This window comes from Meles meles, chromosome X (assembly GCF_922984935.1).
Source record: "Meles meles chromosome X, mMelMel3.1 paternal haplotype, whole genome shotgun sequence".
NCBI classification, from domain to species: Eukaryota; Metazoa; Chordata; class Mammalia; order Carnivora; family Mustelidae; genus Meles; species Meles meles.
Window position 1 is genome coordinate 90,152,891 of NC_060087.1, and position 24,438 is coordinate 90,177,328.

The following is a 24,438-nucleotide window of genomic DNA, read 5'->3' on the forward strand; positions in this document are numbered from 1 at the left end:
TGGTGAAGAATGTCATTGAAGAACCGAGGTGTGGGTGCGGATTGTGTTTGTTGCCTGTAGAGCTTCACAGTGGACAGAACTATGAAATAGATGTGTGTACACACACCTATACTCATATGCATATATGTGTATACCTGCAGAAATGAACTCCTGAGAGAGACACATGTCTCTTTCAGCATCTATCTCTGTATTAAAAACAATGAAATCACAGTGATGGTCCATTTCCAATTCAACATCATAGAGTCATTCTGTCCTCCTTTCCCACATTTTAATTTTCTTCACCAACAGTAAGCTATCTGACTCCCATTATCCACAATATATTATATCACTTATTTACCTACTATACTTGGACTTTGGTTCTACCAACTCACCAGAATGATTCTTGCCAAGGGCACAAAATTTTGCAATTGCTAAATTCAAAGGTCACTCTGGTCCTAATATTCCTTGACCTCTCCTCTGTGTCTGACTGTTGAAACTGCTCCTTCTTCTTTTTTTTCTGTGTTGTGTTTTTTATTTCTTTTATTTTTTGATAGAATATATATCTAGAACATATAAGTATACATTTATATCCCTTCTTCCCACAGAGCCAATGTGCACAGAATTGGGGAAAGGTTATGAACTTGATAAAGCCACCACTTGAATTTGCTAGTAATTCAGATAATCCTGAGTCCCCCAAATTTTGGAGTGTGGAAAACCCAAAGATAGTAGTTGTATTTATAGTATTGGGGGAAAGATTCTAGGACTACAAGATGCACAGTCCATGTTATGGGAAACTCCGCTCATGGGCATCCCATTACTTTTTGGTCTCAAGGCTTCAGGGTTATATCAGGACTAGGCCAGAACTTGGGAGACTCTGTGGTTTGAAGTGTTGCTAAGTCTTCTCTCAGTTTTAAGCGAGAAGCTTCCTGGACCTAGAAGCTTCCTGGAGGAGGGCTGGTTGGCACGGGGCCTGTTTGCTTGAGAGTTGTCATCCTATGTGGGCCCGAGTGCCTGCTGAGCTGGCGAGTGTGTTGAATCATCAAAACCAAAGCCCATAATGATAAGTGATGATGAGCATCTTTTCATTTGTCTGTTGGCCATCTGTTTGTCTTCTTTGGAGAAATGTCTGTTCACGTCTTCTGCCCATTTTTAATTGGATTATTTGTTTTTTGAGTGTTGAGTAAAAAGTTAAAAATAGAACTATCTCATGTTCTAGCAATTTGGGTATTTTCACAAAGAATTCAAGAACATTAATTCAAAGGGATACACATACCCCTATGTTTATAACAGCTTTATTTATTATAGACAAGATATGGAAGGAGCCCAACTGTCCATCGGTTGATGAAGAAGTGATAGCATGCATATATATGTATGTATATGTATATATATATTCCATTATATATATAAATATAAATTTATTCAAACATAGAAAGGAATGAAATCTTGCCATTTTGCAATGACATGGATGGAGTTAGAGAGTATAATGCTAAGTGAAATAAGTCAGTCAGAGAAAGACATGATTTCACTCATATGTGGAATTTAAGAAGCAAAACAAACAAGCCAAGGGAAAAAATAAGTGAGACTGAAAGACAAAGCAAGAAACAGACTCTTAACTATAGGGAACAAACTGACAGTCACCAGAGGAAAGATGGGTGGGGGATGGGTGAACTAAGTGATGGGGATTAAGGAGTGCACTTGTGATGAACCCAGGGTGTGGAAGTGTTGAACTACTGTATTGTAGACCTGAAACTAATACATCACTGTATGTTAAAACCCAAAACCCAAAACCAAAACCAAAAATCAAAGACCTTAAGTCACTGCATTCCCACATTTTCACTCTGGCCCTGATCTTCCTTGATCTCTTCTCTGTGTCTGACTCCATTGAAAGTCCTCCTTCTTGAAACTCTCCACTTCCTTAGTGCAGTAGGTAAAATAATGGCCCACCAAGGATGTCCAAGTTCCAGTTCCTAGAATTTATGAATATGTTGCCGAATATGGGGAAAGGGCTTTGGTGTGATTGAGATAAGGATCTTGAGATGGGGATATTATCCTAGATTGTTTCAGTAGACCCAATGTAAGCAGAAAGGTCTTCATAAGAGGGAAGAAGGAGAGCCGTTAGAAAAGACGATGTGATGACAGAGGCAGAGGCAGTGAAGGACATGTGACAATACTATGCTACTGGCCTTGAAGATGGAAATGACGGTGAGCTGAGGAATGCAGGTGGTCTCTAGAAGTTGGCAAAGGCAAGCAAAGAGTTTATTCCCTAGAGCCTCTAGAAAGAACCGGCCCTGTGGACACCTTGACTTTAGCCTGTGAGACCTCTTTTTGATTTCAAACCTCCAGGAATATAAGGTAATAAATGTGTGTTGTTCAAAGGCACAAAGTTTGTGGTAGTTTGATAACTAATAGAATAAAAATAGAAATATGGTAGTCCCTCCTTATCTGCAGGGGATATGTTCCAAGACTCCCAGTGGATGCCTGAAACCACAGATAGTACTGAATCTTACATATACTATGTTTTTTTTTCCCTATACCCACATCCCTAGGGGAAGGTTTAATTTATAAATGAGGCACAGTGAGAGTTACGACAATAATAATGAAACAGAACAATTATAGCAATATACTGTAATAAAAATTAAGGGAATGTGGTCTCTCAAAATATCTTAGTGTTCTTTCTTTTTTAAGATTTTATTTGTCAGAGAGAGAGAGTAAAAACAGGGGGAGAAGCACAGGGAGAGGGAGAAGCAGACTCCTTGATGAGCAGGAAGCCCGAGGTGGGGCTTAATACTGGGACTTTGGGATCATGACCTTAGCTGAAGGCAGACGCTTAATTGACTAAACCACCCAGGCACCCCTATCTTAGTGTTCTGTATGCAACCTTCATCTTGTGATGATGTGAGAAGATAAAATGCCTATGTGATGTGATGAAGTGAGGGGAATGACAGAAGCTTTGTGACATAGTATTAGGTTACTAATGACCTCACTGTATGTCAGAAAGGGGACTGTCTGCTTCTGGACCGCAGTGGACAGTGGGTAACTGAAATGGTGAAAGCAAAACCATGAATCAGGGAGGACTCCCGTACCACACAACAGCAATAGAAAACTAATACACTTAGCTCCACAACACTACGCTGTCCTGCTTTTCCTACTTCTCTAGCTGCTCCTCTTCCCTTCTTCCTGGGCTCCTTCCAGGGTTCCTCTTCTTCTGCCACCCCTTAATTGTTGATGTCCCCCCACTCCCGGGGCTCTGCTGTTCTCAGTCCGTCTGTCATCTTACTTGGTCTTTCTTCCACTGCACATGCTCATGATTTCCACGTCTGTGTCTTCAGTCTTTAACTCTCTTCTGAACTCCTCATCCACACATCCATTTGTCTCCTCAAGTATTTTGCTTCATTATTCTATAGACTCCACAAACTCAGCATGTCCCAGACTGATCTCATTATTCTTCCCCCATATTACCCCATCCTCATTTCTCCCAAAAGTCTTCTCCTTTTTCTACATCCCCTACCCCATATAGTGTCACCACCATCCCCATGTACCCCATCAGATTGACCTAACTCATCCTTTCTCTTTCCTTATTTGGTCGCAAAGTTCTATTCAAAGTTCTCAATCTCTTTTATGTTTGTGTTCTCTCTTTTTTAAAAAGATTTTATTCATTTTTTTGGCAGAGAGAGACACAATGAGAGCAGGAACACAAGCAGGGGGAGTGGGAGAGGTAGAGCAGTCTTCCTGCTGAGCAGGGAGCCCGATGTTGGGCTCGATCCCAGGAGCCTGGGGTCAAGTCCTGAGCTGAAGGCAGACACTGAACAACTGAGCCCCCCAGGTGCCCCTATTTGTGTTCTCTTTATCTTCCTTAATATACTGCAATTGTTTCCCAACAGCTGTTCTCCCTCATTCTCCAACCCCTCAAATCCAGCCTTCTCATAGCTACCTGACTAACTTTTCTAAAATAGAAATTTCATCAAGGCACTCCCCTATTTCCAACCACTCTGAGATGGCTCACGGCTTCTGGATAATGTCCATGTTCTTCGGAATGTCACATAGAGTACTTTGTGATCCATTCTTGGATAATTTCATCAGCCTCTCTTTATTCGACTCTACACTCAACATATCTGCCTACAATATTACCCATTCATTGCCATTACCATATTCTCTTTGGCCTCTGTGCCATTGTGCGGGCTGTGCCACCTTTCTGAAATGCCTTTGTCCCCCGAATACCTTCTACACTGCTTTCAAGACTCATCTTTCCCTGACTACCCTCCTCCCACTTCCACTGCCCATTAGGGTGCATCCTACATGCTTTGTAGCAGCTTGTATTGATCACATCTCAAGGCTTTGTGACACTTTATTATAATTGTTTGCTCACCTGTATTTCCCCTATTAGACTGCGGACTCCTTGAGGACAAGGACTCGGTATACATCAAAAAATAAACTCTCGGGGTGCCTGAGTGACTCAGTTGGTTAGACATCTGACTCTTGGTTTGGGCTCAAGTTATGATCTCAGGGTTTTGGAATTGAGCCCCACGTTGGGCTCCATGCTCAGCAGAGTCTGCTTGAGATTCTTTCCCTCTCCCTTTGCCCCTCTCCCACTCTTGTTCTCTCTCTCAAATAATTAAATACATCTTAATAAACTATCAGCCATAAAAAAATGAAATCTTGCCATTTGTGACAACATGGATGGACCTAGAGGACATTATGTTAAGTGAAATAAGTGAGAGAGAAAGACAACTATCATATGCTTTCATTTACATATGGAATCTTAAAAACAATGAAAATGGGCAAATAGATGAACAAAACAGACTCTTAGGTACAGGGAATAGACTGGTGGTTGCCGGAAAGGAGGTGGGTAGGGGGATGGGCAAAATAGATGAAGGCGATTAAGAGGTACAGAATTCCAGTTTTAAAATAAATAAGTCGGGCGCCTGGGTGGCTCAGTGGGTTAGGCCGCTGCCTTTGGCTCGGGTCATGATCTCAGGGTCCTGGGATCGAGTCCCGCGTCGGGCTCTCTGCTCAGCAGGGAGCCTGCTTCCCTCTCTCTCTGCCTGCCTCTCTATCTACTTGTGATCTCTGTCTGCCAAATAAATAAAAAAAAAATTTAAAATAAATAAGTCATGGAGATGAAAAGTACAGCATAGGGAATACAGTCAATAATATTGTAATAATGAACTGGCCGGTTAGCTCAGTTGGTTAGAGCGTGGTGCTAATAATATTGTAATAATGTTGTGTGGTGACAGATGGTGATTACACTTGACCACGGTGACCACCAAGTAATAGACAGAATTGTGGAATCAATACATTGTATGCTTGAAACTATCATCACATTGTATATTAATTATACTTCAAAAATAAAGGAAAAAACAGACTCTAGTGTAATGATTTGACTTACATATGACACCAATGGAAACCAAGCAAATTGCTTTGTGATCCCAGGCTTGTATCTTATTTTATTATATATGGATACATTGACAATTCCTTGAAATAAAACATAAGATTTATATATTAATTGTCATGCATTGTTGTGTAGTTGCTAATCCTCTCACTCTGTCCATCAGGACTTCATTTTCATTCTCTGAAGCTTACATTTCCTCAGAAGAAAACTTCAAGTCCCTTTCAAATGACTATCTTCAATGAACAGGCAAGTAATTTTCCACAGTTGCACATAACTGAGCTCTTCATTCTCTCCTGCAAACTTATCAGGAATTGGAGAATATGAGAGCCAAAGAAGGTTTTTAGAGGTTTCATTTTCCAGTGCTTCCCAACCCTGATAACTCATCCAAGGGATCCTGTAAATAAACAGATTGGCAGGTCCCGCTCCAGAGGTACAATACTGTATAATCTGAAATGGGTATAGAACTCTTGATGGGGTCTAATCACTCTGCCATTCTTCCTAAACTTGAATGTGGAATGTCAGTTGGTGGGTCTGGGTAGGGGTCCTGAGGTTCTGCTTGTCTAGGAAATTTTCCTGTAATACTATACTGCTGGCCCTTGGTCCACACTGAATAGCAAGTGTATTAAAAGCACAGAAGGGTGGAGTCAAAGAAACCTGGGTTCAAGTTCTACTTTTGCCACTAAGTTGTTAGGCAACCTTGGGCCCTTTGCTTCACTTTCCCAATCTTCAGTTTCCTCATTTAGAAAATTGATACAATAAGGCCTCATTGAGCTGTTGTGGAGATTTTTTTTTATGTGTACAGATTGACACAGATAGATTCTTTTGAAAATTCAAGCAATCTAAACAAATTGAGCCTTCTCTTCATCTTGATTATGCAGACTGATTGGAGAGAACATCTTTAATGGTACTGTGCCTTCCTATACAAGAATATGTCACTTTTTATTTAGGTCTTTTTTTTAATGTGTTATGAGACATTAAATGAGATAATGCTTTAAAAACACTTAGCGTGGTTCCTGGATGTTGGAAGTGCTCAATACTTGGTGACTTGTAGTTGTTGTTTTTTTTTTTTTTTTTAACATTTGCTTATGGAAAATTTCAAGCACATACAAAGTAGAGAGGATAATATAAATGACCCTCCATGTATCCATCACCTGGTTCCACCAATTATCAACACGTGGCCAATCATGTTTTTGTATACACAAACTCATCTCTTCCTCCTGGATTATGTTATTTTATTTTATTTTAAAGATTTTATTTATTTATTTATTTATTTATTTATTTATTTGAGAGAGAGAGAATGTGAGCAGGGGGAGGAACAGAGGGAGAGGGAGAAGGACAAGCAGATTATGCTGATTGTGGAGCCCAACCCAGGTCTGGATCCAAGGACCCAGAGATCATGACCTGAGCCAAAACCAAGAGTCAGACACTCTACTGACTGAGCCACCCAGGCACCCCTCCTGGATTATTTTAAAGCAGATCCTAAACACCGGTATCATTTCCTCTGTAAACACTTCAGTATGTATCGCCAAAAGACAAGACCTCCTTCTCTCTCTCAGTATGACCATTATGCCACTATTTTCACCTAACACTTTAACATCAAATCCTTAATATAATCAAATATCCACTCAGCATTCAAATAGCTCCACTTATCTCATAAGCATCTCTTTGAAGTTGTCTTGTTCAAATAAGGATATGAATGGAAGTTGTATTGTTGTTAGTATCATTTCTAGTATCATTATTTCTATCACACAAATATCCATCCTGGACACCCCACCCCCAGTGATGGGGAGCTTATCAGCTCCCACGGCAGCTCATTTTATCTTTGGATAGCATAACTACAAGTTTTCCGTTCAATATAAGGAAGAATTTCTGTATCCCCGTATCTTCCATCCACTGGGTCTTATGCAGGACAAATCTTTTCTTTCTTTTTTTTTTAAAGATTTTATTTATTTATTTGACAGATGGAGAGCACAAGTAGGCAGAGTGGCAGGCAGAGGGAGAAGGAGAATCAGGCTCTCTGCTCAGCAGGGATGTGGGGCTCAATCCCAGGACCCTGGGATCATGACCTGAGCTGAAGGCAGCTGCTTAACCGATTGAGCCACCCAGGCTCCCCTGCAAGACAAGTCTATTCTCTCTGACAGCCTGTATTAGTTACCTATGGCTGATGTGATAAAATACCACAAACCGGTAGCTTTAAACAACAGAAATTTATTGACTCTATTCTGGAGACTTGATGTCTGAAATCAAGGTGCTGGTGGGACTGTTTTCTTTGAAGACTCTGATGTCGAATGCTTCCTGGTCTCTTCCAGCTTCTGGGGGCTCCTGTTCTTTGGCCTGTGCCAGTGCAACTCTAATCTCTAGCTCCGTCTTCACAGGGCCATCTTCCCTCTGTGTCCATGGCCAGATTTCCCTCTTCTTATAAGAACATCTGTTGGATTGGACTAAGCAACTCACGCCATGCCAATATGACCTCATCTGAGCTAGTAGCATCTGCAAAGACTCCATTTGAAAATAAGGCTACATTCTGACATCCCAGGGATTAGGACTTCAACGAACCTTTTTTGAGGGGACACAATTCAAACCATAACAGAGCATTTCCAATATTTGAAGAAAAGCATCAACTCCCTTATAGTTTTCCCTTAATCCAGGTTACATCTCCCCATTCCTTCAACCCTTCCTGAGGTTTGGCTTTATTCTTTCCAAACCACTGGCATTTATTGAATTATCCGATTTGGCTCACAGATTGAAATGTTGTTGGGGCATAGTTTGACCATGCTGAATAGGCCTGCACTCTCTCTTTGCTGGCTCCATGTACTCTATTTCTATCACTGCAGCCTAGGTTTGAATTAGTACACCTCCCCCCGCCATCTCAGACCATATTAGGTGTCCCCCTTCTGTTCTTTGCACTTACCGCACTACATGACAGTTATTTGCGTGGAGAAGTGTTAAGGGTGTTGTAAGTCAACATTATGCGTCAACAGCGTATTATGGTCATAAAATAGCTGATCTGTCAAACGTTAATTGAGATTTTACCAAGTGCCAGACACTGTAATGGTGTGATGGATACAATTTTGAATAAAGCATGGTCTTTGCCCTCAGGAAACTCACAGGCTAGGGAAGGATACAAGCCTGGGAACACACATATTAGTACAAGAGTTGCAACAGAGACCAGTTCAGGACTCTTTGAAAGCATGAAAGACAGACTTTTAGTCCAGCCCAGGGTGGGGCATGTTAAGGGAAGCTTTCCTTGGGAACATCATGCCCTGGGATGAGTCTGAGGGGATGACAAGGAGTCTACCAGGAAAACGGGGCGAGCATCAGTGGGAATGGGCATCAAAGCAGAGGCTGCCATGTGGTCAAAGGCATAGAAGTATTTGGAGAATGTCAAGTTTGCAAGCTGTTTGGTATTGTTGAAACTTAAGCTGTGCATGAGACATAGTGGGGGATAGCTGGCAAGTTTGAGGAGATTTGAGTGGTCCTAAAGTAGCTTGGACTCCATATTGTAGGCAATGGAGTGTTACATGATAGTATTTGCACTTGAAGCTAATTCTGGTGGCTGTGTGGAGATGTGGACATGGTTAAAACTAGCAGCAGGGAGACTGGCTGCAAGTTTGTGACAGCTACTAGGTGTGTGATGAGTTGAGAAATATTTGAGAAGTTAAACTGTCAAGATTGGGTCAGAGTTTAGCTCTGTGGAGAGTGAGAGAGAGAGTGAAGAGGCAGAAATGACTTTGAGGTCTCTGGCATGGGGATGACTCCCTTCTGCCATCATTTGATACAGGGAATATAAAACATTGACAAGGCTTGAGGAAGAGATACTGGGTCTGGTTTTGGACATGTTAAACTTGAGGTACCTGTGGGATATTTTTAAGGCTCAGGGTAAGTTCTGTCCTGGAGATGTAGATTTGGGTGTCATCAGAACAAAGGTAAAAATAGAAACAATGGGAAAGGATGGGGCCATCAGGGAGAATCTGGAAAGTGGGAAGAACCAAGGATCGAGAATGAGATACTGGTCAACACCTACATGTTGATGGAGAAGGAGGATCATGCCAAGGACAAAGTAAGAATAGTTATAGAGGTGTGAAGGGAACTAGGAAAGTATGGTGTCGTGGAAACCCAAAAAAGAAAGAAGAGAGCAGCAGTGTTAAATGACACTAAAGGATTGAGTAAAGTAAGGGTTCCAGGAAAGACCTTGTTTAATGCTTTTCTAAAAATGAAGGAAATGCAAAGTTCTATTCCCATTTCCTTGTTCTCTCTACTGATTAGCCTCATCAAAGAAGGAAATCAGGTTCAGTTAACTCATTCTTAGTGACAACTGCCTCGCTTTAATAATCTGAGCATTCCAGAATGTTCATTAAGCAAATACTTATGGAGCACTTGCTGTACACCAGGCATTGTTCTAGACTCTGTTCCAGGTTTATCATTGGTAAACGAGACAGACAAAAATTGCTGCCCTCATGGAGCTTATAATTGAGGTGCACCATAGCTATGATTCTGACTCCAGTTCCAATGGGTGGAAGTTTTCCCCCACACCATCAAGTGATTCTTTGACATTAGCTGTGTATCCTACATTCAATGCAATTCTGACACTGTCTACCTGGACATAGTGTCAGAATCTACTGGTGAAGGGCTCAGTCCTACAAGATTGCCCTCTTCTGCACTTCAGATGCCAATCACAAGTCCAGGTTGTCTCCTGTGCTTCTGACCCATGGCTAGAGATGGAGGGTTCCAGGAACCCCCTTCTTTGGTTCATTTGCTCAGAACTCAAAGAAACATTTTACTTACTAGATTACCAGTTTATTATAAAAAGATATAATTTTGGGGGGGGGAGAATGCCTAGATGACCCAGTCAGTTAAGCATATGACTCTTGATTTCGGCTCAGTTCACGATCTTGGGATCGTGGGATTGAGCCCTGCATTGGGTTCTGTGCTTAGCATGGAGTCTGCTGGAGTTTCTCTCCCTCTGCCCCTCCTCCTGCTCACATTTGTGCATGTACTCTCTCTCTCTCTAAAATAAATAATAAATCTTTTTAAAGAAGATACAATTTAGGAATAGCTAGATGGAAGAGAAGCATAGGACAAAGTACAGGGGAAGCAGCACAGAATTTCTATGCCCTCTTCCATAGCCCAATCTCCCACATCAGCATGTGATCACCAGCCTGGATGCTCCCCAACCTGGTCTTTTTGCCTTCATATATAGGCATGATTGATTAAATAACTGCCCTTTGCTGATTGATTCAACCTCCAGCCCTTTCCCTCCCAGGAGGTCAGGGGTGGGGGAGGAGGAACTGAAAGTTCCAGCCCTCTAATCACAGGGCTGGCTGTCTTGGCAAGCAGCCCCCATCTTTAGGTGTGGTTCAAAAGTCATCTCATTAACATAACAAAAGACATATTTTCCTGCTCCCCTCACTTCGGAAATTCCAAAGAGTTTTAGAAGCTCTGTGCTGGACGCAGGAACAAAGACCAAATATTTATTTCTTATATTAAATCCCAGTATTCCAATAACATAATGCTTATGAGCTGGTTCTAGATCCTGGAATCACTACCTGCTAAACAATGTGACCACGTGGGCAAATTACTTAATTTCAGCCTTAGTTTCTTCATCTATAAAATGGGGACATGGAGAATTATTGTCAGGAGGTTATTATTAAAATTGAAAGAGCTAATACATGTAAAATGCTTTAAACAGTGCCAGGTGCAGAGTAAGAGCTCAAAAGAAAGTGTCTGTTATTATCCTGGTATGTGTGGGTGTGGGGAGACAAGTCAACACAAGAAAATATGTTAGTGATAACTGCAATGGAAAGAATTAAAATAGGGCAATTTGAAAGCAAGTAAATTCATAGTTTGATTTGAATCGTTTACTGGGAGACAATGATATCTGAGCTGAATTCTGTATTTTGTTAGCTATGTTCACAGTCCTGGCAAAATACACTCCACGTTGAGCACCTGTGGCCCTAGGGCCAAATCCGGCCCACAGCCTGTTTTTGTAAATAAAGTTTTACTGTTTATGCATTATCTATGGCTGCCTTTGCAAGGAGCTGAGCCATTGTGACAGAGATCAGATGGCCAGACAAAGCCTAAAATATTTAGTATATGACTCCACAGAAAAAGTTTGCCCACCTGTGCTTTTTAGGCAGAGGAAACTGCCAATGCAAAGGCCCTAGACAGAAAGATGCATAGGTATGAGGAAACAGGTAAGAGGAAGAAGAGACCAGTGGCCCGACAAATCCTAAAATATTTACTGTTTGGCTCTGCAGAAAAAGTTTGCCCACCCGTGCTTTAGGCAGAAGAAACGGCTAATGCAAAAGCCGTAGACAGAAAGATGCATAGGTGAGAAGAAACAGGTAAGAGGAAGAAGAGTGATATGAATCTTGTCTGTAATTTGCAAAATCTACTTTCTTGCTCCATTTGAAAGTAGTTCATCTCTAGTCTTGGAGGGTCTGGTACTGGCACTTCTCCTGTGTGTCCGATGATTTCCGGGTGACAGTAGTTCATTGATCTTAGTTGCAAGTTCTCAATAGCCTCAGGGAGTGACTAAGTCAGGCCAGAAGGTTTGAACTACTTTAGAGCAGCACTCTTTTTTTTTTTTTAATATTTATTTTTATTTGTTTATTTACAGCATAACAGTGTTCATTGTTTTGGCATCACACCCAGTGCTCCATGCAGTACGTGCCCTCCCTATTACCCACCACCTGGTTCCTCAACCTCCCACCCCACCCCCATCCCCCTGCCGCCCCTTCATAACCCTCTGGTTGTTTTTCAGAGTCCATAGTCTCTCATGGTTCATCTCCCCTTCCAGTTTCCCTCAACTCCCTCTCCTCTCCATCTCCCCATGTCCTCAATGTTATTTGTTATGCTCCACAAATAAGTGAGACCATATGATACTTGACTCTCTCTGCTTGACTTATTTCGCTCAGCATAATTTCTTCCAGTCCCGTCCATGTTGCTACAAAAGTTGGGTATTCGTCCTTTCTGATGGAGGCATAATACTCCATTGTGTATATGGACCACATCTTCCTTATCCATTCGTCCGTTGAAGGCATCTTGGTTCTTTCCACAGTTTGGCGACCGTGGCCATTGCTGCAATAAACATTGGGGTACAAATGGCCCTTCTTTTCACTACATCTGTATCTTTGGGGTAAATACCCAGCAGTGCAATTGCAGGGTCATAGGGAAGCTCTATTTTTAATTTCTTCAGGAATCTCCACACTGTTCTCCAAAGTGGCTGCACTAACTTGCATTCCCACCAACAGTGTAAGAGGGTTCCCCTTTCTCCACATCCTCTCCAACACACGTTGTTTCCTGTCTTGCTAATTTTGGCCATTCTAACTGGTGTTAGGTGGTATCTCAATGTTGTTTGAATTTGAATCTCCCTGATGGCTAGTGATGATGAACATTTTTTCATGTGTCTGATAGCCATTTGTATGTCTTCATTGGAGAAGTGTCTGTTCATATCTTCTGCCCATTTTTTGATATGATTATCTGTTTTGTGTGTGTTGAGTTTGAGAAGTTCTTTATAGATCCTGGATATCAACCTTTTGTCTGTACTGTCTTTTGCAAATATCTTCTCCCATTCCGTGGGTTGCCTCTTTGTTTTGTTGACTGTTTCCTTTGCTGTGCAGAAGCTTTTGATCTTGATGAAGTCCCAAAAGTTCATTTTTGCTTTTGTTTCCTTGGCCTTTGGAGACATATCTTGAAAGAAGTTGCTGTGGCTGATATCGAAGAGGTTACTGCCTATGTTCTCCTCTAGGATTCTGATAGATTCCTGTCTCACGTTGAGGTCTTTTATCCATTTCGAGTTTATCTTTGTGTACGGTGTAAGAGAATGGTCGAGTTTCATTCTTCTACATATCGCTGTCCAGTTTTCCCAGCACCATTTATTGAAGAGACTGTCTTTTTTCCATTGAATATTTTTTCCTGTTTTGTCGAAGATTATTTGACCATAGAGTTGAGGGTCCATATCTGGGCTCTCCACTCTGTTCCACTGTTCTATGTGTCTGTTTTTATGCCAGTACCACGCTGTCTTGGTGATCACAGCTTTGTAGTAAAGCTTGAAATCGGGTAACGTGATGCCGCCAGTTTTGTTTTTGTTTTTCAACATTTCCTTAGCAATTCGGGGTCTCTTCTGGCTCCATACAAATTTTAGGATTATTTGCTCCAGCTCTTTGAAAAATATCGGTGGAATTTTGATCGGAATGGCATTAAAAGTATAGATTGCTCTAGGCAGTATAGACATTTTAACAATGTTTATTCTTCCAATCCAAGAGCATGGAACAGTCTTCCATCTTTTTGTGTCTTCTTCAGTTTCTTTCATGAGTGTTCTGTAGTTCCTTGAGTACAGGTCCTTTACTTCTTTGGTTAGGTTTATGCCCAGGTATCTTATGGTTCTTGGTGCTATAGTAAATGGAATCGATTCTCTAATTTCCCTTTCTGTATTTTCATTGTTGGTGTATAAGAAAGCCACTGATTAGAGCAGCACTCTTAACCCCTCACAGGACAGTGCCTTCCTAATAGGTCTATATCAACAGAAGGCACTACCCCCATTAATGCCTTGTTTAAAATTTGAATCCCAGGAGCACCTGGGTGGCTCAGTTGGTTAAGCGTCCACCTTAGGCTCAGGTCATGTTCCCAGGGTCCTGGGATCTAGCCCCATGTTGGGCTTCCTGCTAAGCAGGGAGCCTGCTTCTCCCTCCTCCTCCCTGCTCCCTGTTTTCTCTCTCAAATAAATAAATAAAATCTTTAAAAAAATAAAAATAAAATTTGAATCCCACTCAACCTCATTTAACGGATATCTTTGAGTTGGAACTTATGGTCATGGATCTTAAGTAAACTCTCATTCATGTCTATTATACAGGTTATTCTTGGTTTTTGAAAGTACCCCATTTTGCATTCATGAAAGACCTACATTAGCCTCTGTTTTCACTAGCCAAAAAAACCAAACCAAAACAAAACAAAACCAAAAAACAAAAAACAAAACCTGAAGAGATGAAAATCAAAAATAGCGCTCAGGGCACCTAGGTGTCTCAGTCGGTTGGGTGTCTGCCTTCGGCTCAGGTCATGATCCCAGGATCCTGGAATTAAGCCCTGCATGGGGCTCCTTGCTCGACAGGGAACCTGCTTCTCCCTCTCCCTCTATTTGCTGCTCCCCCTGTTTGTGCTCTTTCTCTCTGTCAAATAAATCAATACAATCTTTAAAAAAAAGAAAAAAGAAAATAGTGCTCAGTGTTTCAAAACGAACCCTTATAGAGGCAGCATATATTCCCACACAGCAAGAGGGACACCGCCCAGCTCCTTCCCCTGGACCAACCCTCAGCATCTTAGCGCCAAGCCACCATAACTTTGAACCACGTCGTTGAACATCTGTGATTTATCTTGACTTATTTTGTGTGTCTGTTAGCAAGATGTGTCCTAGGATATCAGAAACACCTATGAGAGGTTATTTTTGGGGGCCTCTAAAAATTTTCCATATAATTTTGTGGTTGTTTCTTTGCCATTGCCCCTTGTTTGCCATTGCCATTTTGGGTTAAGAAAGGTTTTATAGGAGTGCTGTGCTTTCGGGGAGCAGGGGAGACCTATACATATCTATGGACCAAATATCGATGCCTATATATCTACAGCGATGGTATTTCCAAAACCACATTTTGAGAGATGTTAGTGTCCTACGAGATATTCATAAAAGTTCCATGGTCAAACATATTTGGGAAATGCTAAATAAAGCTAAGATAGGTTTTATGTCTGGCATTAATTCTTAAAGTCTTGATATGCTAACGGGTGCTGTTCACTGCTGTAGGATTTCCTAAACTTCTTTGTCTAAATCCTTTTTTTTCCCTTAGAATGCCTGTTACTATCTTGAGGGGCACTAGAGTTTCTTGAGTCAGTTTGAAAATTGCTGGCGGGTAGGTACTCGAGGCCCCGAGTAATGTGTCTGGTCTCCCAGCATGAATCTGCTACAAATGCACTAGTTCCGCCAAAAAGTCTTTCCATGTGTTGGATTCTCACTGCAGATTGAAGACTGGGGTAAATCTGTATTGGGCATGTAAGGGTGGTCTCTGGAGCACTATCTTTCTTGGTTACTGCCATTCATCCAGCAAACATTAGTACTTACCATGAGCCAGCTTCTGTTCCAGGGGTTGGAGATACCACACGAGTGATAGAGACAGACAAGGTTCTTGTTCTTGTGGAATATATGTGCTCATGTGCTCGTGTATGGAGGAGGACATATAATAGACACAGACGGTAATTTTAGCTAATGATAAGTGCCCTGAAGGAAAGAAATAGAATGTTGTGTTAGAGAATAATGTGAAAGGGTTACTTTAGATAAAGTGGTCAGGGAAGGCTTCTCTAAGGTCCTAAGAGAAGGACTTAGACAGCCATGTGGTGAGTAGAAGGAGTATCCAGCAGATGGAAGGGAACATGCAAAGTCCCTGGGGTCGCCAAGAGCTTGTGGTTCAAGGCATGTCAGAAGGCCACTGTGCTTGGATTGCAGTAAGAGCGAAAGCAGAACAGGGTAAGGTTGGAGAGGTAGGCAGGGGCCAGCTAATGCCATGTCTTAAGAGAGCGCATTAAGCAACCTGAATTTGATGCTAATGGCAGTGAGAAGAAGGAGTAAAATATCGTATTTCCATTTTAAAAAGATCACTTTGGGGGTCCCTAGGGGGCTCAGTTGGTTAAGCATCTGACTCTTGATTTCAGCTCAGGGCATGATCTCAGGGCGGTGAGATTGAGCCCCACCTCGGGCTCTGAGCTGAGTGTGGAGCCTGCTTCAGATTCTCTTTCTCCCTCTCCCTCTGCCCCTCCCCCTTGCTCGTGTGCTTTTTCTATCTCTCTCTCTCTCCAAAAAGTATATACATAAAAATAAATAAAAAGATTGCTCTGGCCACAGTACTGACTACAAAGTGTCAAAAGTGGAAGCAGGGAGACCCAAACAAGACTCAATGGGTTGAACGTTGGATGTTGGGGAGAGGAGAGGAGAGGGTGGCAAGGATGACATCCCGGTATCTGATTTGAACAGCCAGGTGGTGCCGTTTAATGAGATGGGGAAGAGTGGAAACCAAGAGCTCTCCTTCAGTCACATTAAGCTACAGCCGTCTGTGAGGTCTCCAGATGGAAATGTAAAATAGCCAGGTGGCTATGCACATAGGGACTCGGGAGAGATCTGAGGTGGAGGGATAAAATGGAGATTGTACTTAAAGCCGTGGGAGCAGAGAAGGTCACCCAGGGAAGGAGTGAGTGGAGATGGAGAACAGAGCCAAGAACTGAGTCTAGGGACACACCAACCTTTGGAGACAGAAGAGCAGGAGGAGGAAAGAACAGAACCTGAGGAACAGGCAGTGAGATGTAGAAAAACTATGGAGAATGTGGTATGAGGCCAGAAGCTAAGTGACCTGGGGCACTGGTTAAGAAGGCATGGCCAGGGGCGCCTGGGTGGCTCAGTGGTTTAAGCCGCTGCCTTCGGCTCAGGTCATGATCTCAGGGTCCTGGGATCAAGTCTCACATCGGGCTCTCTGCTTGGCAGGGAGCCTGCTTCCCTCTCACTCTCTCTACCTGCCTCTCTGTCTACTTGTGATCTCTCTCTGTCAAATAAATAAATAAAATCTTTAAAAAAAAAAAAGAAGGCATGGCCAGTAGGAACGTTTAGACTCGGGCCTGAAGACTAATTAGAACTCCAGGAAAGGGGCATCTGGGTGCCTCAGTCGGTTAAGTGTCGCCCTTAGGCTCAGGTCATGATCCCAGTGTCATGGGATCACGCCCCACCTCCGGCTCCCTGCTCAGCGGGGAGTCTGCTTTTGCCTTTCCCTCCTGCTCCTGAGTGCACTCTCTCTCTCTCTCTCTCAAATAAATAAATAAATAATCTTTAAAAAATTCCAGGAAACTATTTACCGACGTAATATAAACATGAAAGAATATGCGGGCCTTGTAACGAACAATTCAGATAAATTAAAAATTAATAAAAAGCAGTACCAAAATATAGATCAAAGGAGGATAAGAAAATATCAGGAACGTGCCATTTCTCCATACCGGGAACATATTTATTTTGAACCACTGTCTCTTAAGCCATGAAATGGCCGGTTCACAAGTAGTTTTAGAACAATGTCCTATTGATGAGCCTATGCCAAAGTACCTTTCTTCTCACCATCCTGTTAAGAGCCTCCTGGTTAGAAAAGCCCTTGGCAAACCTCTGGATTTCAGACAACTAGCTGTTTCTTTAGAGAGCAGTATGAAGGTTCCCTTCTGCAGAAGCCACAATTCTCTTCTGCAACAAAATCTCCCTTCTGTGATTTTTTTCCTTCTGAAACAGACGGAGCTCTGTGCTTCTCTCTGTAGAAAGTATCTAGAGTCATTCCCCCTCTCCTCCTCTCCAATTCTTAGCTGGAAAAAAAAGAGAGCCCATGAGCTGTCCCTTTCATGCTCTAGACAGTGGTGTGGTGAGTCAACTTCGGATTAATTCAATTCAACACCTCAAGCAGAATGTGTCAAACATCTTTTTCCCCCCATGGATCTGATTTATTTTAATAATAGGATCAACACATGTTCTATACCAAGGTAACCATTAAATAATTATAAACAAATAATTTCATCACATACTCCCAGCCCATTTTGCATCTCTTGCCAGATACGAAACATTTACTTTCATACATTTACAGCGATAATTTGCATAAAACCACTGAACATGGGGATATTTTCAAAGCCTCTGCTATGTGATGTGATTAGCAAAATCTCCCCCACCCCTCCAATCCCCACCCACACACACTATTAGTCATTCCTTTGAGTTAATACATTGAAGGCCTTTGTTAAAATTAAAACATTATCTACCAATAAAGAGACAAATGGAGTTATTAACATTTTGCTCAAATTAGTTGACTGAAATCCTTAATTAAGTAAGGTCTTTTGTGAAACGGACCCAGAAGTGGTTTTAAGTTTTGTTGAGGGAAAGGAAAGGTCCTGAATATGGGCTGGTATCTGGGGAGGGAAGGTGGGGTTCCAGCACTCTGCATGGGACTCTGGCCAGGGATGAGCTTGAAAGCACTGGAAACTCAGGTGGAGGAATGGGATGCCTGGGTGGCTCAGTTGGTTGAGTGTCTGCCTTGGGCTCAGGTCATGATCCCAGAGTTCTAGGATGGAGTCTCCCATCAGGCTCCCCGGTCCGTGGGGAGTCTGCTTCTGCCTCTGCCTGCCACTCTCTCTCTCTGATAAATAAAATCTTTTTTAAAAACTCAGGTGGAGGGGAGACTGCTAAAAAGTGAAGGAGAGGGTGGTATCTGAAGGATGGTAAAGGCCTTTAAAAGCAAATGTCCTCTGAAGGACTGTGCTGCCAAGAGCTAGCAAGCTTGGCTCGGTTGTCTGTGACCAAAGGGGTCACGTCTTCATGTTTTTGAAAATTCTCCAGCTCTCTGCAGAGATCATATCCAGTGAGGATAAAGAATTCTAAGGGATCAATTGACTTCTGACTCAACTTGGGGTTTTTCTGAGACATAACTTAAAACAATGTTTAACTACAAAAGAAATTCTCATTGCAGGATATTCAAACAGTTATAAAATATATAGACTCAAACCCAAAAAAATCCTCTCAATACCCACCATAATTCCAGGCTCCCACTATTTTTTGATGTGCTCCCACATTCTTTTCTGTGCATTTACTTGCATTTACATAGGTTAATGGTTGAACAACACAGAGGTTAGAGGTCCAGACCCCTGTGCACTTGAAAATCCATGTATAAATTCTGACTTCCCAAAAATGTAACTAATAGCTTAACATTGAGCAGAAGTCTTACTGCTAACACAGTTGATTAACATGTATTTTGTATGTTATATGCATTATATACCATATTCTTTTTTTTCTACATTTTTATTAAGTTTTTCTTTTAATTCCAGTATAGTTAACATACAGTGTTATATTAGTTTCAGGTGTACAATAAAGCCGGATTTCTTAAAGAGTATTTATTTGAGAGACAGAGCACTAGTGGAGGTGGGAGGAGCGGAGGGAAAGGGAAAGAATCTCAAGCAGACTCCCCACTGAGCACAGAGCCCAGTCATGGGGCTTGATCTCATGATGCTGAGATCATGACCCAAGCAGAAATCAAGAGCCTGACACTCAACCAACTGAGCCACCCAGGCACTCTGGAAATACAGCTGTATTCTCAGAGTAAGCTAGAGAAAAGAAAATGTAATTAAGGAAATCATGAGGAAAATATGTTACAGTACTGTACTATAAAAAATATCTGTGCATAAGGGGACCCACGTGGTTCAAGGTCAACTGTATATTTGTTTTCTTACACAAATACAATGATCTCTACCTGTTCTGTATATGTCCTTGTTCTTTTAATTTAAAAAGAAATTTTATTATGGTAAAATAGACATCACATCAAATTTACCATTCTAACCATTTTTGAGTGGCAATCAGTATATTCACAAGGTTGCGTTAAGTCCCACCACTATCTAGTTCTAGCACTTTGTCATTATTCCAAACAGAAACTCTGTAGCCACTGAACAGTTAACTCCATATTCTCCTCTCCCTTCAGTCCCTGGTATCCTCTGTTCTATTTTCCTTCTCTATGCTCCTTGTTCTTTTAAAATTGTTTTTGAAAAGGTAATACAGGGACATTATAAAAAATGCAAGCAGTACAGAAGGGCGTATACGATGTTAAATACTTCCTCCTATGCTTGACCCTCAGGCAACCAATGTAATCAGCTTTTCACAGTTGTAGCAAACCATACAACACTTGCTGTTTTCATTTAACAACCCTTGAGAGAGATAGGTATAAGACATACATATAATTCGTCTTTATTCACTTCTCCGTTATGCTAAGATCAGTTTCCTTCTGACTCAGCTTTTGAAAAAATTAATTTTTTTCTTGTGGCAAAAACCCACATGACATAAAATCCACCCTCTCCACCGTTTCTTAGTGTACAGTGCAATACTGTCAGCTACGTGCACATTGTTGTGCAATGGATTCCCCGGAAATCTACCCCCATCACGCCCCACCACACATACACCCCAGTCCTACATGACGGAAACTCCACATCCATAGAACAACACCTCCCCACTGCACCCACCATTCGATTTTCTGTGTCTATGAGTTCGACTATTTTAGATACCTCCTATAAGTGGAATCATGCAGTATTTGTCCTCCTGTGACTGGCTTGTTTCACTCGGCATATGATCCTCGAGGTTCATCCATGTCCTAGCATATGCCAAGATTTCCTTCCTTTTCCAAGGCTGACATGTACATGCCTCATTGTACTGGATGTATATGCCACATTTTCTTTATCCTTTAATCTGCCCCAGGGCATGTAGGTTGCTCCGACCTTGTGTCTCGTGTTAGTAGTGCTGCAATGAAGGTGAAGGTGCAAATCTGTCTTTGAGATTTTGCTTTCAACTCTTTTGGCTATAGTTCCAGAAGAGGGATTGCTGGATCATATGGTAGTTCTATTTTTAATTTTTTGAGGAACTTCCATACTGTTTTCCGGAGCAGTTGTATCATTTCACACTCCCAGCAACAGTGTACAAGGGCTCCAGTTTCTCTAGATCCTCGCCAACACTTTTTACTTTCTGTTTGTTGGGTTGTTTTTAAAATAATAGCCATCCTAACTGGTGTGAGGTGATACCTCATTGTGGTTCTGATTGGCAATTTGCTGATGATTAGTGATATTTCGCATCTTTTCAAATGCTTGGCCATTTGTCTATCTCCTTGGAAGAAATGTCTATTCAAGTCCTTTGGCTGTTTTTTAGTTGGGTTATTTGTTTTGTTATTGGGTTATGGGAGCTCTTTATATATTTTGGATACTAACCCCTTATCAGACATGTGGTTTGTCAACAGTTTCTCCCTATTTGCATCTTTTCATGGTTAATTCTTCTGCCATGCAGAAGTTTTTAAGTCTGATGTAGTCCTACTTGTCTCTTTCTGCTTTCATTTGCCTGTGTTTTTGTGTGACTCATTAACTTTTATTTCTTTTAGGGTCAGATTTTTCATCAGGATAGCCTGGTTGTGATTTTTGTCTTCGTTTCCACCTCAGTGCTCTCTAGCACATTGTTTAACAGGGGTGTTGGCTAATTGCTATTGGTTCCCTGATGGGATACTCCCAGAGCTACCTTAATTTTTTTGGACTACTTCCCATGCACAGTAATGGGAGGCTTATGTGTGTGTGTGGTGGGGGAAGGTGTTTCCTTCATTTTCTCCCTTTATCTCCCCCCTTTTATCCCATGTTAGGTGTAGAATCTCCTCAGGGGCATCGTCCTTCTTTCCTCTCCCATCCTTTTTGTGAGTGGGGTGGTGGTCTCTGAGCCAATAACAGGTCAGCTGACAGGCTAACTCCAGACCAATGAGGCTTCTGGGTTCCAGATGGACCAATTAACTTTTTAGGGACATCATACCTGGATAGCTGGCATCTGCCCCATTGTCCTCTTTAAGCACCCTCTTGTTTTGCCTATCAAGGATTTGAATATGCAAACGAAAAACTACTTTCTTGTGTTTCGTTTTATTTTGTTTTTAAATTTTGGTGGCTTTAATCCATCCCCACAACTTCTGCCCAAGGCCAATAAAGCACAGGCATTCTCCCTTTGTAAAAAGAAAGAGGGGTTGGGTTTCCTTCAATTGTCTGCCCTTTTCTGTCTCCTCCACTATTTTTGTTTTACTCTGTAGTTAACTTTGCCTTAAAGAAGCTTCATCTGAGGACCAGTGCAGTGGACCCAGGCACTCTCTTCTCATTGCCAGTTGCAATGGCCTTTTCCTTGTTCTAACCTGGTGGCTTGTGGGACCAGGGGGCTGGCGGGTGGGAGAAGAGTTTGGCCACAGTCTTCCTTCAGCATTTCACACACATTCTGCGCTCGCTCGCTCTCGCTCTCTCTCTCTCTCTTTTGCGCGCGCACACACACACACACACACACACACACACACACACACGCCCGCTCGGACCCCTCTCGGCGTGTCTTCCTTCAAGATGACAGGGCGCTGGAGAAAAGGCTGCTGGAATCAGCTGGTAGGTACAGTAGTAACCCGAACCCCACCCACCCGCTGCCTTTGCTTGCTCAGGTTTCTCCGGTCACTCCAGCCAAGGGAGAAAACATGTAAACGCGCCTCCGCGGGAGGGGCTGGGGGAGCTGGGAGCCGCGGGGGCGGCGGAAGGTGAGCCCGGGAAGGTGGCCGAGCGCCCCTGCTGCCGGGGACCCTTCCCAGTGGTCCCTCGGGGCGCCAGCTCCATCCCTGTTTGCCCCCCACCCCCCTTTTCGTAGGGATCGCCTTTTTTTTTTTTTTTTCCTCTGCGGCGGCGGAAATGACAGTGTGGTGCTGCCGCGGTGTCATGGTGCTGCCCCTGGACTAAAGGGTGAAAACTCTTAAGTTTGGCTCGGGAGACCCAGCTGCGGTAGCGTCGCGGCCGCCGTGCTGTCCCTGGCGGGGCGCGCAGGCGGGCGGATCCCGGCTGCTGCGCGGCGGCGGCGAAGGCGAAGGCGGGCGGCGGCCTAGAGCAGCAGCGTCGGCGGCGCGGCGGCCCCAGGAGCTGGCGCCGGAGCCCGAGCCAGCTCCCGGCGGAGGCAGGCGAGCGCTGGGCGCCCTCGGGTGCGCGGAGGAGATGGCTGGCACCCCAGAACGCTATGGGTAAAACGCGCCCCCTCGCCGCGGCCGCGGGAGCCAAGCGCCACTGCCCGCGCGAAGCACGGCCCGAGCTCCGGCTTCGGCTCTGGCCGCCTCTCAGGTGCCGCCGGGGCCCGACGCGGGCCAAGGGCTCCGGGGCCCGGAGGGGCGGGGTGACGGGGCCCGCGAGGTTCGAGGTGGCGGCAGCGGCGGGGCGGGGGCCGCGGGGGCCATCCCTGGCCTGGCCCGGGCGCCCGTCGCTGCCCTCTTGGGACAGAGTTTGCACTCCGGGGTGCGGGGCGGGGGCGGCCCGAGGCCTCCAGCGCCCTGACCGGCCCGGCGCAGGGCAGTGGGGCCGCTCCCCCGGCGCCGGGGCGCGAGTCTGGGAAAGGGCACCGCCGCCTTCCCACGCTCCGGCGGCCCGCAGCCTCCGCGGCCCGGGCGGCGCCCCGCGGCCGGCCCTCCACCCCGCGGCGGCAGCTGCAGCAGCGGGGAGATGCTGCGGACACCCTGCTGGCGGGGAGGCCCGGAGAAACTTAATCCCTTTTCTGCCAGGGAAGCGATCCTCCAGTCTTGGTCTGGGTGGTTCCTTATTTCTGGCCTAGCTGTGAAAGCAGCCCGGTGGGGGAGAGGGAAAACTTACATATGTCCAGAGGACAGACTGCGACCGAACAGGGCAGAGGTGGGGTTTTTCCATTCCTGGCTCGTAAGAATTAAGTAAATAACGGCGGAGTGGATTTACAGAAACATTTTTTAGTGACGTTAAGGTTTAGGTTACTTAGTACTTTGTAGAGCGTTAGTTCTTGGAGGCGTAGTTGTTGTTGTTGTTGTGTGTGTGTGTTTTGGTTTCGCAGAGCAGGAAATTGGGATCCTGGTGTCCTTAGTTTCTTCACTTTCTCTCTTGCACACTCCCCTACCCGCCTTCGCGCTCAGCTCACTTGCCTTCTTCCTGCGTCATCACACACCTACCTGCCCACCCAGATGTCCCACCAGAACCCATCTGTCCCCCGTACTGCCCCCCCACCAACCTGTGCACTCTGCCTGCCGCCCGCCCAGCCCTGCAGCCTCATGCTTCTCAACCGGTTTGCCTTTTTGACGATTTCTGAGTGTGTGGCCAGTGGATAGTGATGGTTGTGTGTCGGTGAGGAGGAGCCCTATACAGGAATATATGGAGACTGTGTAAATAGACAAATGTGTGTGGGTTGATTCCTTGGGTTCTGGAGTTGGGCCATAAAGGACTGCCTTTAACCCTATTCTGTTCCCTCCCAGTACTCTAATCACTTCTCTGGCCATGTTCCAATAGAATGGGAATGCGGAATAGGGAGCTTCCCTTCCCTCCTTCTGTCTTAATCCCAGCTGATTACCCCAACCCTCAGGTCCCCCTTTTCACCCCTCTTCACTCATGCTAATTGCCCTAAGGGGGAGACAGTCTTGGCTATTTTTATATATTCCTGCCCAATCAATTAACTTAATACAGATATATAATGTGAATTAGATTTT

The 24,438-nt window shown here is 43.8% G+C and overlaps 1 protein-coding gene across 4 annotated transcripts in view; it reads left to right on the forward strand.

Annotated features, from left to right (window-relative positions):
* The first annotated feature begins 22,124 nt into the window (after positions 1-22,124).
* The window catches only part of MID2 (midline 2), a 98,263-nt gene continuing 95,949 nt past the window's right edge, over positions 22,125-24,438 (forward strand). The window contains exon 1 of one of the 4 annotated variants that reach the window (XM_045996084.1): positions 22,125-22,345. Coding sequence is in view for 2 of the 4 variants with exons in the window: in XM_045996080.1 (XP_045852036.1) it covers positions 22,959-22,962 (4 nt within the window). In the remaining 2 variants the exon portion in view is untranslated. Of the gene's footprint in view, positions 22,346-22,452; positions 22,492-22,541; positions 22,963-24,438 lie in introns of those variants that run through there. The other 3 variants (XM_045996081.1, XM_045996080.1, XM_045996083.1) reach the window with 3 other exon arrangements.